Source organism: Artemia franciscana, chromosome 11 (assembly GCF_032884065.1).
Source record: "Artemia franciscana chromosome 11, ASM3288406v1, whole genome shotgun sequence".
Taxonomy (NCBI): domain Eukaryota; kingdom Metazoa; phylum Arthropoda; class Branchiopoda; order Anostraca; family Artemiidae; genus Artemia; species Artemia franciscana.
In genome coordinates, this window is record NC_088873.1 from 38,945,281 (window position 1) to 38,963,833 (window position 18,553).

The window sequence follows — 18,553 nt, forward strand, 5'->3', positions numbered from 1 at the left end:
AATAATTAAATATCTTTGAAAAGAGACAGTATGAAAAGACATTAACTTGCGTGAAGAGCAAAAAACTGATAGTTGAAAAATTTTTGTATATATTTTATCTAGGGATTACAACAAATCAAAAAAGGCCAAAAATTTTAAGGCTTAGTAGATATCGTTGTTAGAAATCGGACTTGCTTTAATAATCAAATATCTTTGAAAAGGCCACAAAATGAAAAGAAAGCAAATTGTCTCAAATTGTTTGCGGTTAGGAGACAAGCGACAATGAGAATCCATATATAGTAGCCTACTGGGTGCCGAGTGCCGGGGCCCGGCAACCCTATAGGCAAGTGTTTATTCTCCTGATGAGCCCTTGTGTTGGGTTTTTACCTCTGAATTATTTGTCTTTTTTTTACTGTTTTTAATATTTGGTAAATGACCACTTATACTTACTTACGACACCACTGCCTGCCCATAGATTATTCTTTATGGTTGATTTTGCATGGCTATGCTGCTTGACATATGTAGTTGTATGGATGAGTAGGGTTGAGGCCTCATTCAAGTACTGATCTATATTAATTAATAATGTATTAAAACAGTCTTCCTTTTCTCCATCTGTCTTTTTTTTTGTGCTGTTGCATTGGTGATTTCTGTTTTCATTATATATATTCTCCTAAGTTATACTGATTAATGAAAATCAATTTTTAATGGGAATTTTGCATGATGTCATGAATGTATCCTCTCCCGCTCCTGTAGGACCATAGGTTCGACATGACCACCACTTTGACGCCCATTCATACGTAAAACATATTTACAAAATTAAGGTTTTAAGAGAATTTTTCAAAGTCGTTACCTATTTGAGAATAGAAGGGACCTCATTTCTGTGTATTAATAATTATACAAATACTAAAAGAATTATTCTTTGTTCTCCCCGATAGCTGGAGATCTATCATAACAAATACATTGCAGATAAGATCTTGGCAAAAACAATCTGTTTTGCGCAAAATCTGCAACTATGTGAACCATGGTTAAATTGCTGTAAAAGAAGAAAAGAAGAAATTACCACCCAAAATCACCTGTTTTCAAGATATGAACTGGTCAAGGTAATGAAGATTCGAAAATCCCATGGGAAAAAGACCTGAATCACCATTGTAAGGTTTAAAGGTGGACTGTATAAATATACCTACTTCCCCTGAGTTGTCCCAGCCGAGTGGTTTGCGCGCTAAATTTGAAATCCTTTGTCTGTGAGGAAAGGGGTCTGAGTTCTGGTGTTGCTGGCTATTTGGTTTGGAACGAGGGTCGGCGGTATGGCTGTGTAAGCTCAGCTAAAGTCGACCTAGCTCAAAACGGGGTACCTAGAGAAATCTGGGTGAAAAATACAGCAAGTATCTGATGATTTGCTCCTAACAATGCATTGCACTCCTGGTCAAAGGTGGTAAATCGTGAGATCGGTACCTGCGCTGTGCAGACCATTGTTCAGCCCGCAAAATTTTATTTCAAGTTTAAGTTGTATAAATAGCAGTACTTTGGGAACGATACACTCATTTCTCTTTTTTCAGTGATAGCTATCGATATAGATCCTGTGAAGATCGAAATGGCACGAAAAAATGCAGCAGTCTATGGAGTCGAAGATAGAATTGAGTTTATTACTGGTGATTTTTTCAAGCTTTCTAGTAGTTTACAAGCTGATGCTGTCTTCCTGAGCCCTCCTTGGGGTGGGCCCGCATATTTGAAAAATAAGCTATTTGATATCAGGAAAATGCCAGTTGATGTATTTTCAGCCGTGGAACACTCAAGGAAGATTACGGAAAACATTGCAGTGTATTTACCGAGAAATTCTGATATTAAACAGGTAAGTGAAATGTTTACCAGCAAGCAGTGTTGTCACTACGGCATAGAGTCAGAAATGATTTTTCTTTTTGCTTTAGGGATGAAGGCTATGGAAGCTATAGAGCTGGATTCGGATTAGGTGCGTATAATGGTAGGTGACTTTAAGCTGTTGCCTCCCTCAAACCTTGAGATATTTACTACTTCCCTATAACGTCTCATGTTTTCTGTTTGATCAGTCTATTTTGGAGGCTCATTTTTTTAAATTATGCTCCCTCAAATTTCGTTATTCCACTTCCAAGTAAATTTATTTCTACGGAGCATAACTGCACTTAAGTCAGTTTTGTTAAAAATTTCAATAAACTTCCCTACTCCTATTCAATATTTTGTTTTGTTAAATGGTTGCTGTAAAAATAATTTTTTTTTTACTTGATAGTAATAAAACACTAATTTAAGTATTAAGCTATAAAAAAACAGTGTTGAATTATTTTCGGATCACAAGAATTTAAGTTTGGTGCGTACGAATTGAAGAGCCACAAATACACTCTCCCAGAGACTTGAGAATTCATACCCCTACTGATGGAGTAGCAGTCAGAATAAAAACAATAAAAAAAAGCTATGAATCTCTGGAAGTCCGGTTCCAACTCTAGTTAAAACTAGCTTTTTGAATACAGAAGTTTTTTTTCTGGTGTCACTGTTTTTTTTTTTTTTTTTACGGTATTGAATTACATTAGCGAAAAGCAAGATTTACTCGCTTTCTTCCAAGCCACCGGCTAGCGAATCAAATGTCAGCAACTATGGTCGTAAGTCGAATAAGAAAGCATTATGAGTACGATTTGAGCTAAGTTCGGATAGGAGATTGTAAATTTTGCCATGGAAAGACAGCCATGTCTGATTATTATATATGATTTCAAGTGAAATTTGAATAATGAATCTTCTCATAAAATAAAGAAAATGATTGCTTGAATACTTATCTATGAAAACATCTAGAGAACATTGTTGTCAGTATATAAGTAGGACACTCGTGTTCATTGTAAACACAAAGCTCACATCCATAGAAACGAAAATTTTAAATTTGGCCCAAAATAGAAGCAAAAGAGATATTCACCCTCATGAAGACACTCGTTTGGTCGAGCGATGTTGGATCCAGCTTTCGAAGCAAAATTTCACTCCTGTTGGAACCTAGCATTATACTGTGGCACGATCTTTGACGTGTCGCTTTAGATTGAGGCTGTGCCCTTAAATGGGTCCTCTGTGGCCAAGGGGCTCCTCTTGGTGCCCTTTCGAAGAGAGAGGGAATCACCCCTATTAAAGGGGTGTTTAAGGTTGCTGTAACTAAGCAGAAAATAGAACCTAGGACAAAATATTGCTTCAAATTTCACTATAGACGAAGCCTCCAGGTACGTGTATACAGGTATAAAAAACTCATATGTATATTCAACAAATACCTAAAAGGTGTACCTAACTGAGTGGCCTGCTCCTCAGAGCCGACCCGTTGTAACTTTTGATCACGGTTAAAACAGGCGTTATAAATTAAATGCGCAAATAAACTGTAGAATATGGAACATTAGACTAGGAAAAGCACCCAATAATTGACTAACTAGCGATTTTTTTTCGAAAATCGAAATGAGAGACTATTTTAAGATGGCTGTGTAGTTTTCCATAGAAAAAAATTATGGAAACATTTCATTTTGTTGCTCTTTAACACTAGATGTGAAAGGTCCTAGCTGGGTCCTGTTTTTAACTGCTTGCCAAGGGACCATGTGCCTCAACATTCTTCTTATTATTATACGGTTATTATTTTGTTATTATTAAATATGGTATTTTTGTTTATTTAGATAAATAAAGAAAATAAATATCATAATAAATTAAATTAAAACGATTAATAAATTAAAATAAACTAATTATATAATATTTTATAAAATTGGTTAATTTATGGTGATTTAAATTAATAAAGATTGATTATTTAAATAAAGTGTTAAAATTTATTTTTCTTATAATATGCGTTACATTATTAGGGGGCTGTCTTGCTTGGTAGATCAGTTGTTTACTACTAGGAAGCTCGTAGAGAAAACCGATAGTTCAATAAAATGTGCTAAAATGACATCAACTGACAAAAGAGAAGATGTGTTCATCTGTTCTTTAGGGTGTTGTTTTTAAAATATAAAATTTTGTTTATTTGTGTCTTATTTATCTTATTACACTTTTTTTTATTACGTTAGAAAATTTACCTGATTTTTGAAAAAAGCCCTGAATTTCTCAATGAAAATCACACCGTCAGATTCAGCATCTCAGAGAACCCTACTCTAGAGGTTTCATTTGAGGCGGACTCAGGAAGACTGTACAGAACCCCTCAACCACACTCAACATTGGGATCAGCTTACTACCTTTAGAACGTTTCAACCTGGTCGCAACAGTCATCTTGAGTTGGATATCTGGTAGAGATTATAACAAGATTTTGGGTTATGGATAAAATTTCAAAGACATACAAATAGACCAGACTCATAGAAGACTGTCCATAAAGCTGCTGTATATAGAGGACAATCTCTATGAAATTATTTCCGTGAACATTGATAATATACTTACTACTGTATACCTTGTTTGTTTGTGTCTTATTTATCTGTTTACGCTATTTCTGTTACCTTAGAAATGGAACTACAAACAACAAGAAGATTAGACATGGAATCTACAAACAACAATGTTTATTTTCAGAATCTTTCAATATTTTGAAAATACACTTTTTACCTGAAGAAAAAAAGGGAGGCACAAACGAAATACAAAAGTAAATAAAAATAAAGAAAAGCACATGTTTTTAACTTCCAACAGGACAATTCAACTTCATATCAAAGCATATCATATCAACTTCATAACAAATCAGGTTGTCTAATGCAACACTGTAGCCATTGATTCACAGTGTTAAGCCTTTAAAAGAGAAAGAAAAGATTTTTCTAGAAGGTTTCTTAGATGCATTCATGTGATTTTAATCAAATTTTATTAGACCAACTCATTCAGACTTGTTGAGAAAATTCTCAATATAACCCTTACGATAGCAGACATAGTCGAGCATGATTTTATATGCAGTCCCTGCCCTGGAATGATGTCTAGGAGGAAGGTCTTTCTCCTATTCTCTCCTTGTAGAGGTATAGAGACAGCCTGAATCTTTTAGATATCAGGTATTTTTTCCAAAGAGGCTGATTCTGAGTGCATATATGAGATTGTGACGCGTAAAAGAGAGGTGTGATTTGAGACTTCAATATCATGAAAAAAGAAATCACCAATGCAACAGCACAAACACTAAAAAAAAAAAAAAAAAAAAAAAAAAAAAAAAAAAAAAAAAAAAAAAAAAAACTTGTTTGGCAGTTTTTTCAAAACTGTTATTTTTGCCAAAATTTGTTCTTTACATTTTTATTATCTACCTTCTGTCCGTTCTTGTGAAATTTTTATTTTGGCTACTGTTAGGCAGGAACACTTAATTTACCTGTCATTTCTTTAAACAGTTCGATACTTGCGGTATAGTTGCCCCTTTTCACAAGGTTAGAAACATGGCAGCTGAAAGAACAGTCAGTACTGAAAGTCACACTAAGAATAATTGCAGTTGAATTGGTAGGGAACCAGGGTTCAGGACAAACTACGTCCCTTTTAAGCAGATTAAAATGCACCACTTCTGATTTATTGACATTAATTTGAAGTCCATTGTTCCCGCACTGATCAGTGAAACTGTCTTTCAATTCAGCTTGGATCTGGGGTATTGCTTGGGATTTATCCACGAGAAATATGAGCAAGAAGGACTGATCATTTACAAATTTTTCAAGTGATTTATTCTGCTTAATTCTAGCAATTATTTTTCCTTTTCAATCTCCTTTGTACTTTAAGTTTCTCTTTTTCAAGTCTTTTCTCTTTTCTTTTTCTCTTTTAATTTTCTATTTTCTCTTTGTCAGGTTATTCAGCTGGCTAGCCCTGGAAACCGTATCGAGATTGAGCAAAATTGGCTTGGCAAGAAGATCAAGACTATTACTGTGTATTTGGGTGAGCTCATCAAACATCACCAAATTGACACAAAGACGGAGTGAACTTGCTTAATGTGTAACAGTCTTTTTTACTGTTAATCTTGTATATGATTTTATAGGATGATTTGAATTTTTCAAAAAAGTAAAGAAGGTCTCATTTATTTTCTTTCCGACCACAATTATAATTATAGTCTTAAGACCATCAAGCAATTCAAATAGATGTTCGTTTTTTTTTTATTAGAAGTCAAATTGATTTGGTCAGTTTTTTTATATTTTATGTTAAAAATGGCTCTTACTGTTTTTTATATTCCGAAAGATATTCTATAGAAATAAGAGTGATTTCGAAAAATAATTTTACCATCAAATCGTCGGTGTAACGGCAAAACCATGTATCTTAGATTTAAAGTTCTTAAAAAGACTGAGGAACTTTTCGGGGCATGTTGTTCATAACCATCAAATTTCAACATAGATGGCACTTTGGATCCTATCGTAAACAACTTGCAAAAGAAAAAAATTGTCGGCCTTCATTGTAGAGAAATTTAACCAGTATGTTTATGACCAAAAATATTTGTCTACTACAATCTCGGTGCGTATAAAAGGGCCTCCCATCAACGACCCAGTGTATATATCTCAGTCACTGAATAATGGTGCGAATTTATTATTCATTTTTTGAAAGCAGAAAGGAATAGGGAGAAGCCAGCGAAGTGGTTTGTCCCATCTCACAGGTATGACTTAACTAAGTGGCCTATCCAGGATTTCTAAAAGGCGGGTTTGGATTGAATTTTAGCAAATGCAAAATTTTTATTTTAGATTGAAGGGTTGATTGAAGGGTCGAATGAAGATTAAGTAAAGCACACGTCAGTCTATTGACGGAAACTTGATCAAAATGATTGACCTTCTAGGGCCTCCTTTAGGTTAATTACTGAGGAGTGTCTGAGTCAATAAACACGTTTGCTCCTCAGTTTGATATATTATGAGCAAGCGTTCAATTCTGTAGATAGAAGAGCTTAGGGAAGGTCTTATACCTGTATGGTATACCAGACAAATATATTAAGAGTATTAGCTAACTTCTAATCAACACTGCAACAGGGAAATGGCCGGAATTTTATAAATAGTAGGAGAGGGATTAGAGTTTGTCTTGAAATTCTTAGTGAGTTTCAGAAAATTAAAGGACATGAAAAGAATTGTATTTGTATATAAACAGAATATAAAGTGATGCTTGTTGTTATTATTGTTGTAAATATTCTGCCAAGAGCTTGCAAATTACGTTAAACTTCTCACCAGGAAGCATTTTTTTATGACTCATTGAGTTAAACTCATGATTCTTTTCATTATCTCTCCAGTTCCAGGTTACGTGCAAGTTTGGTATAAAACTCGCAATATTTCAGAATTTGTGTTAAGTTGTATAATTAAAATTATGTAATCATTCTAGTTACCAAGTTTATTGTCAGTTGCTAATCAATATTTTTTTGTCCAGGGTTTGTTTTCGAGCCAGAGGGAGGGGATTTTCCCTTTTTCTTCAAACATTACAGAAATTCCTGTTGGGAACCGAGACTAATCCATCGAATTTGGCTTGAGTGCAAAGACCTGAATTGGGATTTTGGTTGCGAGAACTTCCCCCTTGAACAATTTATTCGATTATTTTCGCGCGCACGTGCAAGTTACGAAGTGAAATTTAAGAATCGTGAAATCAATAGAAATGCCAACCAAGGAAAATAAACAAGCAAGAAGTTAGGTTAGTTTTTGTCGTTTAACTATTTGATTATCTCCTCTTTTGAACATATAAGCAAAATTTTTAAAAACTAGCATCTGATTTTCTCCTTAATGAGCTTCTCAGTACTACAGAATAAAAATCAAACCAATTTCAATAAACATGTGGGGGAAAAGGAAGTGACTATACTTATTCTAGCTGCGAGTCTGCATTCATGTTGATCACATAATTTTCCTTTGAGAAAAAATAGATAAAACTATTGAACTGGAATATCAATGTGAAGAACCAAATTTTCCAATCAAATGCCATCACATTATGACATTGTTTAAACAAAACGGATTTTACCTTGACTATCTTTATAAATGCATTCTTTGTTTTTATTTCTATTCTCAAACCAACGTTATCTTCACCTTTTACATTATTACAGCCATAGCAATTATTTTCCTTTGCTTTTGTATCTCTTCAATATATTGCATTCTGCCTTATCCCCTAGACGCTCAGTTTGTCTTGTTTCTTTTCCTGTTCTCCAGGCTGCTAATACCGATGCTACACGGGTGCTACCCATGAAAAATCTAATGTCGCTTATGTTTCTTCTTGTTTATATGTTCTCAGGAGCAGCAGCATCCGATCCGGCTTTGTCTAAGGGTTAAGGTAGGATCTTACTGTAGAAATTTCTCTACAGTGGTGAGACAAAAATTTTCTAACGGAAGTTTAAAGTTAAAAAGGTTATAGTTAAAGTTAAAAAATCAATTGTTTATTACAGAAATTACAGTGAATTACTGAGTCAAATTCAAAACGAGCGAAAATTAACATGAGTAGGGCTGACAACCCCCATGCCTTCTCAAGACCAAAACATAGTTTGCACTTTACTGGAAACAAAATACAATTTAAATGTTTTCACATTTTTACTGTAATAAAGAAAATAATACTTAAACTTTAAGGGATAAATTGCAGTGTATGTGGATTAAAATGACAATCCACATTCATTTGTTTTCTTGTTTTGTTTTTTTTGTAAAGTGCAAATTATGTAGCGATCTTGAGAAGGCATTTGGGTTGTCAGCCGGACTCATGTTAATTTTTGTTCGTTTTGAATTTGACTTGATTATTTATTGTAAATTATGTTCGTTTTGAGTTTCATTTATTTTTTATGGTGATTACTGGTATTTTTACGCTTGGAAGATTAGCTCATATTCGGCTTAATAGAGCTCTTTATTTTCTTTGAAAAACTTGTTTTGTGAAAAAGTTTTTTAAGTTAATTTCTATTCGTTTTTTACTGACATAGTCTATTTCACGGCATTTTTTTTATATTTATTTTCAGTTTTCTTCTATAAGAATATGTAGTTTGGCTTGCTATTTGGATGTTGAAGAAACTTTTTCAACAATTTTTAATCCTGACCTGACAGTATTGTTTAATTTGGTTTTATACCTCCTCAAGCTGACCTAAAGAATAAAACTTTATACTATTCCAAACCATTTTTTCTATGCTCTTTAACAATCTGGATACACACACACACTCTTTTGATTTATTTAAATTACAAGATCTGAAGTAGTAATAGAAGTAGCCCCACAAGTTCAACTTAATACCCTCAGTTCTTCTAGAGCTATTGCTGAGGTGTCCTATTGGAAACCATACACTCAGTGCCTTTTGATTTAGTTTTAAAGAAACATTTAGTTTTCAAGCATAATGGGTCAATTGCGGGGGATTGACATAACCAATATCCCTAGAGACATAGTTGCTGGATCGTTCTACTATGCTCAACAGAATGGCTGTCTCAAGATTTTGACTAGCTGTGTTTGGAAAATGAATGGTCTTGGGAGAAGGGCTGCTTGCCCTCCAAGCAGTGATAGTAGTATTAGTAGTAGCGAGCATGTCTTGCCTTTTGGTCCGATGATATTCCTGTTTAAGCATTCTCTGAAAGTTCTAACTTAATACCCAAGTCAATTCTTGATATGTGCTCTTTTGATAATGTACATGCACACAGCGTCTTTCGATTTAGTCCAAATTTCCCCTCAATATTATAAATGGAGTAGTTTGATAGTTGTAGTGGTGGTGGTAATTGTAGTAGCAGTGGTAACATACAAATATTGCCTTTTTGATCACATCCCTTATCATTTGCTGAGAGTTCGAAATTAATATACTCAGTCATTCCTGAGTTATGCCCTTTTGATAATCCATAAACACATAACATGTTTTGATTCAATTAAAAATTTCCTGAAAAGCTCATCGCAACGCCCTTTTTTTTTGGAAAGTAAAGATCAAAATACATACCTTCCTCAATAACATATACTATGTGTAAACAATGAACGAATTGCCCTGAGGACTGCGGGGAGGTTGACATCCCCAAAGATATAATTACTGGTTGTTTCAATGATGCTGAACAAAATACATCACTTAATATTTTGATCGGATGTGTTTTGAGAAATGATAGGCTGAGGGAATGGTTGCCCTTTATTCGCTTTTGACTCGTAAAAAGGGCACTAGAACTTCCGATTTCAAATTAAATAAGCCCCATCCAATCTGAAGTTTCAGAGGGTTTTGTCCACCTTGAAGACATTGTTATATGCTCTTTGGATTATCGTGAGAAAAATTGGCTATCTTGCAATTTCAATCAGATGCGTTTGGGGAAAAGAGGATGTCAGGAAGGGAGGGGGGCAGTCGCCTTCCATGATTTTTTACTCTTAGAATGGAACTAGAATTATACATTTCAAATCAAATGAGCCTCCTCTAAAGTTCACACGGCCTCTCCTTCCATAAAAAGTTTATATGTCCCTAACAACCTAACAACTAACAACTTTTGGCCCAAGACCCTGGAGAGGAGAGTTGTTTCAATCCCAAAGGCACGTGATCTTTGAAATGTTTTGAACAAATGGCTGTTTCAAAACTTGTATCAGATGCATTTTTGGAAAATGCGACTTGGGGAGGGGAGGTAGCTGCCCTCCGATCATTGTGACTCTTAAAAAGATCCAATTCTGATTACTAATCCAGTGAACCTCCTCCGAAGCTTATACCCCCCCCCCCCTTTCTATACAAAAACCTTAGTCGCCCTCAGATCATAACGTACAATCCTTGCCCTGAGGGCTGTGGGAGGGGGTTGTCACCCTTAAAGACATATTTCCGGACCATTCAAATTCGTTGAACAAAATGGCTATCTCAAAATTTTGTTAGATGTGTTGGGGAAATGATGGATGTGGGAGGGGGCTCGTTGCTCTCCAATCACTTTCGACTAATGAAAAGGACACTAGCCCTTTCAATTTCAAAACGAACGATTCCCTTTCGAAGTTTCTACGACAGCTTTTTCTATACGAAGTGACCTGGTCTAAAGAAACAAAAAAAAAGAATAATACATTGTGCCCAGATCGCTCTTTATTTAGGCAGCGCTATTGCACTGCCTAATAGTTAAGGGTTTTTAGCCATGGAGATTTTGATGTTGCACTGCTTATGTTTCCAACCTATACACACATGAAATGACGTAAAAATCCATGTAGCGCCAAATAATACCTTATAATGGCGGTTTCGGGACGAGTCTATTTCATGTATATATTATACAGTTTGCCATGCATTATGATGGCGTTTATTGGACAAATTTGTGTCTATATATACATGTTACATGTAATGCATCCTTGTAAGCTTTTTATTTTCAAATTAGAACTTATTTTGACGATATTTTGGTAGTGTGCTAGTACTGAGGAAAAAGAAACATCAATTTTCCAACTTCCTTTTTCAAATTCTGTAAAAGTGTTTCACTAATTAACTTTTGCTGCTAAGATAATTCATAGATAACAGTTCTTATTCCAAAACTGAAGTTATAAGATTTGCTTTCATTACAGTTTTTTTGTGTAAACATGTTTAGTTTTCGCCAAGGTGACTAGGAGGGGGACTTCTAAACCTCCAGCTAAGGTTGCTCGACCATCGAGATTATATTGGTACCCTAGCAATAAGTCCAAAAGCAACAAGTCCAAAAAAAAGTTCAAAAAGCAAAAAGTCCAAAAAAAGCACAAACTAACAAGTTAATCAAGAGACGATTTGTGCTTATTAAGGGGTGAGTGGGATGGGGAGTACACAAGCGGGGGGTTAAACCCCCCACTTTGGCATTTGGCCATGGTCACTATCTACCTCTTATATAGCGTTCTATTATGTTTGAGTACCCAAATAGCGGGTAATAAAATAAAAAGAAGAAAAAGCAGATGGAGAAAGGCAACATCACCACTTCCCAGGCAAATAAGTGACTTTCTTGTTGTTCAAGGTCGGTGCTGTAACCCCTTCTAGAAAGGGGCTTTTAATCATAATGGTGCCAATGGTACCCATTTTATTTCGGCCCGACACCATTTTCCAGGTGTTCTCGGTTCTTTTTTCGGAATTTCCATAATTTTTTTTCGGAATAAACATTTACTATAAAGGTTAATCGAAATAATAGTTGCCATTCTTGAATGAGCTACGAATGGTAATTTTTCCAACTTCGCAGTTGTTTTTTTTTCAAAATACATTTTTAACGCTTAGTCAGTATGGGCTGTTTGTTGTTTTTTATTACACTTTTTAATAGGTAGCAGCTGTTGCTGCAACTTTGATATAGAAAAAAACAGCATATTTATGGAACCCTTTGGCGAAAAAAAGTGTAGAAATAAAGAAAAACGGAAGCGTGGCCGCTACGTCTCAGGGATATCCCAGGTCTGATGCAACCAATAGGGCTCAAAGATATACACTAAGGAGGGGGAGAGGGGAAATAAGTAAATGTTTCAATATTAGGAATAAAATGCTATAGAATGTATTCAAACTTACATTAGTGGCTCACTCCTGCAATACAAAAAAACAAGTGGAAGATAAAAGATCATTTATGTAGCCAGAAACTATAGCCAATCTCTGCACGCGAAGGAAATAAGCTTATATTATTCAAGCTTATTCGTCAAACAAATAACTAAGAAGAGGGATTGTGAACCCCAGGTTCAGAGTTTTTGACCATGTATATTATAATGATACCCTTTTTATGGTTCTCTCCGCTACAGGAGCGGCATCAATAATCTCTAGTATATAATGTCATGTATTTCCAACATAATTCAATTTTTTTTTCAAATCAAAATTTAAACGAGATATGTCGATGACTCGGCGAAGAAGTATAAAAATTGAGCTATGCTATCAGATAAAAAAAACACAGAAAACAGGCTAAAACACCAAAATTTGTGAAGATTTTTAAAAAAGGAACTAATTAGAAAATTTCTCACCGTTAGAAACCCTTAGAGACATTATGGACATGATATTTCCCCGTTATTATGGTAAAATGTTTCAGTATGTCTTTGGTTTAAACAAGAGATTCTAAATCATGCCTTAACAAATACTTATATTCGTCAGAAAAAGTATGAGAATTTGAAGTCCAAAGTGGAAGTTTAAAGATTTTTCAAACAGTTCCTGGTAACGAACTGTAGTAAGGAGCAACCCGGCTCAATAGTAACCGAAACTCTAAAAAATGGAATTTTGATACCAATAGTTACATTAAAAAAATCGCATTTTAATGCTGATTTTAAATATATAACTTTCATCAAGATTAGTCTTACCTATCAAAAGTTACGAGCCTGAGAAAATTTGCCTCATTTTAGAAATTAGGGGAAAACACCCCCTAAAATTCATACAATCTTAACGAAAATCACATCATCAGATTCAGCGTATCAGAGAACCTTATTGTAGAAGTTTCAAGCTCCTATCTACAAAAATGTGGAATTTTGCATTTTTTGCCAGAAGACAAATCACGGATGCGTGTTTATTTGTTTTTTTTTCCAGGGGTGATCGTAAAAATATACTCCAATATACTCCTTTATACACTCAAACAACAATATAGAAATAAAAGTGAGAAATAATAATTTAAAATTCATTTTTTCCTTAGCTTTATTTCTAAGTTCTTCAAACCTTTTATGTCATTGATCATCTTACTAATACTATTACTGACAACTCACCACAGCTCCAAGCCGCCTGATGCCAACACAGCTACGCACGCTCCTCCTGCATCCAAATCTATTCACAGCCTCCCTTTTAACACCCTCCCAGGAAGATCCCATTTCCTTTAAATCTTTCTTTATGACGTCCTCCCACACCAGACGAAGACGACTGGCTTTCCGTTTAGCCCTAGATGGTTGGCCGAGAAAGGACAATCTTCGCCAATCTGTCATCCTTCGTCCGTTCAACGTGCATTAGCCATTAAACCTTTCTTTTATTATAGCCCTAGAAACCGGAATTTAACCACATTTTTCGTAGAGACTAATCAAACAGTTCGTGGTAACGAACTGTAGTAAGGAGCGACCCGGCTCAATAGTAACAGAAACTCTAAAAAACGGAATTTTTATAACAATAGTTACATCAGCAGAATCGCATTTTAATGCTGTTTTTAAATATATGTTTTGTTAAGTTTAGACTTACCCATCAAAAGTTACAAGCCCGAGAATATTTGCCTTATTTTAGAAAATAGGGGGAAACACCCCTTAAAAGTCATAGAATCTTAACGAAAATTACACCATCAGATTCAGCGTATCAGAGAACCATGGTATAGAAGTTTCAAGCTCCTATCTACAAAAATTTGGAATTAGCATTTTTTGCCACAAGACAGATCACGGATGCGTGTTTTTTTTTTTTTTTTCTTTTCTTTTCTTTTCCCAGGGGTGATCGTATTGACCCATTGGTCCTAGAATGTCGTGTGAGGGCTCATTCTAACGGAAATAAAAAGTTCTAGTGCCCTTTTTAAGTGAACAAAAAATTGGAGGGCACCCAGGCCCCCTGCCACGCTCATTATTTCCCCAAAGTCACCGGATCAAAATTCTGAGATAGCCATTTTATTCACCATATCGAAAAACCTAATAACTATGTCTTTGGGGACGACTACCGCAGTCCCCGTGGGAGGGGTTGCAAGGAAGAGACTTTCAATGAAGGGTGCGCAGGATTTTTTAACATTATTAAAAAAAAACAAATATGAAAAGTTTTTTTCTACTGGAAGTGAGGAGCAGCATTAAAACTTAAAACGAGCAGAAATTATTGCGCATATGAGGGGTTTACCTCCTCGTAATACCTCGCAATACGCTAATACGCAATAAAAATACGCCTCGTAATACGCTGAAGTATTTTTAGTAATTTCAACTATTTATTCTACGGCCTTTGTGATTCAAGGGTCATTCTTAAGGAATTGGGACAGAATTTAAGCTTTAGTGTAAAGAGCGAGGTATCGACAAGGGGTGAACTCCCTCATATACGCAATAAAAACATACGAATATAGAAGTTCGTTACGTAAGTTAATTCGTAAGTTACGTCTATTTTTTACTAATGAAAATGTTCGTAAAAAATTAAAAGTTCTAGTTGCCTTTTTATGTAATGAAAAAATTGGACGGCAACTAGGCCTCCTTCCTCTCTTCTTTTTTCTCAAAATCTTCTCATTAAAACTATGAGAAAGCCATTTAGCCAAAAAATAAAAATAAAATTAATATGTAAATATGCAAAAGCCAAGATCAAAACATGCATTAATTAAAAAACGTCCAGAAATTAAATAAAAAAACAATTTTTTTTAAATGAAAGTAAGGAGCGACATTAAAACTTAAAACGAATAGAAATTACTCCGCATATGAAAGGGGATTTTCCTCCTCAGCGTCCTGCTCTTTACTCTAAAGTTTTTTACCGTTTCAAAAAGTAGAGTTAAGAGAAAGAGTCAAACTTTAGCGTAAAGAGCGGGGCGTTGAGGAGGAAAAGCCCCTTTCATATACGGAGTAATTTCTGTTCGTTTTAAGTTTTAATGTCGCTCCTTACTTTCATTTAAAAAAACTTATTTTTTTATTTATTAAACCGTAATAAACCTTAGGACTTCAATTATAATTTTTAGTACAGGTAAATAAACTAGATTTCCTGTAAAAAGGCAGCAAATATTGTTACAAAATAGCGATGATACAGATATACTTTATAAATAGCATAGGGTACATTGGTTGATAGGTAGATAATATATTATTGATAAGCGATTGTAACAAGCTAACTGACTTAAAGTTGCTTTATTTGACCTTCAGTGAATTAGTAAAAATTAAGTGTTTATTTGCATAGTTCCTCTACTATGTCACATCTTTTTTTTGATATTTTAATCTTCAGTGATAAGTTGTTTTATAATGTTTGCCTTTTTTTCAAGATAAAAGGTTACCGTAAATAATTCTTTGTTTATCAAAATTTTCCACAAAATATAATAAAAGTTTATTAATGCCCAATTTCTGTCGTTTTGTTCTACAATCCATGTTCCCAAAAACATAAAACGTTGTCTATAAGCCTATCCCAGAAACAAGGAGACATACGAAAACACTGACTAGCGGACATTTCTATTGAATCTAAAAATAAATTAGCTAGGATTGGACTTGAAGGAGCGCCCATTGCTAAACGGAAGACCTGTTCAAAAGATTCTCCTCTAAAAATGATTAATTTTTGTTGTTTTTCTTTGTTTTCATTTACTGGCCAGAGACCCGTTTGTCATCTATACATTCATTTCTTTGAGTTTTTTTTCATGGCTGGCCAATTCGGCTTTAGATCTTTTATTCGACTTTAAAAAGCAAACAATTCCAACAAGGTTGAACATAAAGTTTCTAACTTGTGTTTTACTTAATGAAAGTGCGGTGTTTGAGTTGCAAGAGAGTTCAGCTGCACGGTGGTTCAGTTAAACGGGGGTTCAATTAACAGGGGTTTAGTTAAATGGGGTTGAGTGGCATGGGGGTTGAGTTGCACGAGGGTTCAGTTAAATGGGGTTTAGTTCACATGGTGGTTCAGTTGCTTTAAGGTCCAGTTACACGGTGGCTCAGTTACCATGGAACCATCAGAGTGATATATGAAGAAAGAAGATATATCTAAAAAAATATTTATCAACTCTTAAAAATGGGTCAATTACCGATTACGAAGCAAAAGAGGAATTTAATTTTCGCTCCTTTTTTGATAATAAACAGCTTAGGCTTACTACACATTTTGACAGTTGGTGACTATAACCATGATTCTATTTATTTCTAGTTGCCAAATAATTTTGACTAGTTAAACGTTAGACACCTTTTGTCATTGAACGTGCTCTATCTCTAACACCCTCATCCTTTGCCTCCTCTTTCATTTTTTATTTTTGCCGAAGCTAATTTTGCTTAAAGCGCCAAGCAAAGTAAATATGAATTCTGATTGCACGAGCTGGTAAAGTGGAAACTTACCTAATTAGGTAAGTCTTATTAAGTATTATTAAGCATTTCTTAACTAACTAGAAAAAATTGTCAATCCTATCTTTAACCAAAAAGGGCTCCATATGCGTTTATGCAGTTTTTGGCAGAAGTGGGCGCCGAATTTAGAAAAAAAAGTGGGGGGAAAATCTAAAAAATAAACTGGATAAAATAAATAAACTAATGGGTGTAGTTGCCTTTGGGAACCAATAGACTGTTTAGTTTTGAATTTTTACGGATAAAAAGCGTTATCAAATTAAATTAATTTTTTTGTCTATATAATTTGACAGTTCAACGTGGCAACACTGACGAAAATAAGCTAAACAACAACAGACCTAAACAAGAGTATAATAACATTATATTTTAATATATTGACATGTTCTTGTTACTAGTGTTAATGTTACTAGAGACATACTTACTTAATTTAATAATTTTCGTTCTTTATTATCTTTTTTTTTATTCCAGATCCATGCAAAGGCAAAACAAGAAGATGTAATCACAGACCGAAATTACATAACTAAAAATTTAATCAAATGTAGCAATCATTTAGTGATTAGAAAATAAATTTTAAATGGGAAATTTGTTAGTGCATTGAAATTCCATACATTATACGGAGTTTTACAAACATCAACTCTAAGGTATCTCAACAAATTGCGAGGGGAATACAAGGAAGAGAGCTTTCTAGCGCTTCAAAAATAGTAATCTTTAAGGCGAACAACTTGGGCTTATCCCGATCTCCCCGAACAGGAATTCTTGGCTACCAATTTTATGTTGAAGTTTCTTGACAAAAATAAATCAAATTCTTTTAAAAATGGGGTAATTAGCAAATAAAAACTTAGAGTACCATAAATATATTATGAGGAAAATAATCTTATGAAAAGTAAAGAACAAGTACAAAATGATTTAAACTAAATGTCAAACGCAAAACGAGTACAAATAACCGCAAACAAAATCGGTGCTACCGCTCACTTAAGTCTCTCAAAAGTCAAGAGCACCATTTCTACGTTACTGAACGCTAATTACACTGCCAAGTTGAAATCTTCATTTATGCAAATGATTTTCCAGTTTACAAGGAATAGATTTAAACGAAAGATGTCACTGAGAAAGGTTTGTAGAATACTATATTAGTAAAACTTAATTAATTTGTTGCCATAAATATACTGCTGTTTCGAGGCTGACGAGTATAGCTAAGAACACAGAGACTTAACACGAAAGGGAGATTTCTTGATGTTAAGCAGATGTGCCAATTCCCAAAAATATAGGGGGGCGAAGATTTTTTTTTCATTTTTCAAATAGATATACAAAAAGGAGAATTGATTATCAGAGCAGCCCATTTATCTTATTTTTCTCATTGATATACCAGCCTACGGTGGCATAATATTACTAAGAATTTAGGTGGGGGTAGTGTATTTTTCAAATTTAGGGTAGAAGGGGCCAAGTTTGTTACTTGCTTAATTTTTTAATGAAAACAAAAAGGAAAATACCCAAAAAAAGATATTTTTCAAGTTCTAGGGGGGAGTAAAAATATAGAGGAGGAGGGGGAATGCTACACCTGCACTCGGAATAGAAACAAGATTTCCAGGCCCAAACTCTCTTACGCATACTTCCAGCATAGGAAACAATACTTAAGAACAATTATTTAACTCACGGTAGAATGAAGTCAGCAATGAAAATAGGGTTATAAACCCTGTGCATAATGAAACTGATCAAAATCCAGAGCTCTTTTAAGTTCATATCCCGCCTATAGAACAAAATTTGCTGGAAGTGTTAACTTAATTCGATTTTATCTGTTTGTTGCCATCAAAATAGGGTTTCGACGGTATTCCCAAAACGTCCAGAT

At 34.5% G+C, this 18,553-nt stretch overlaps 1 protein-coding gene across 1 annotated transcript in view; it reads left to right on the forward strand.

The window, feature by feature from the left end:
* The window catches only part of LOC136033198 (trimethylguanosine synthase-like), a 44,384-nt gene extending 38,413 nt beyond the window's left edge, over window positions 1-5,971 (forward strand). The window contains exons 7-8 of the mRNA XM_065713907.1: window positions 1,536-1,828; window positions 5,742-5,971. Coding sequence (XP_065569979.1) covers window positions 1,536-1,828; window positions 5,742-5,873 — 425 coding nt within the window. The 3' untranslated portion in view covers window positions 5,874-5,971. The remainder of the gene's footprint in view (window positions 1-1,535; window positions 1,829-5,741) is intronic.
* Window positions 5,972-18,553: the final 12,582 nt, after the last annotated feature.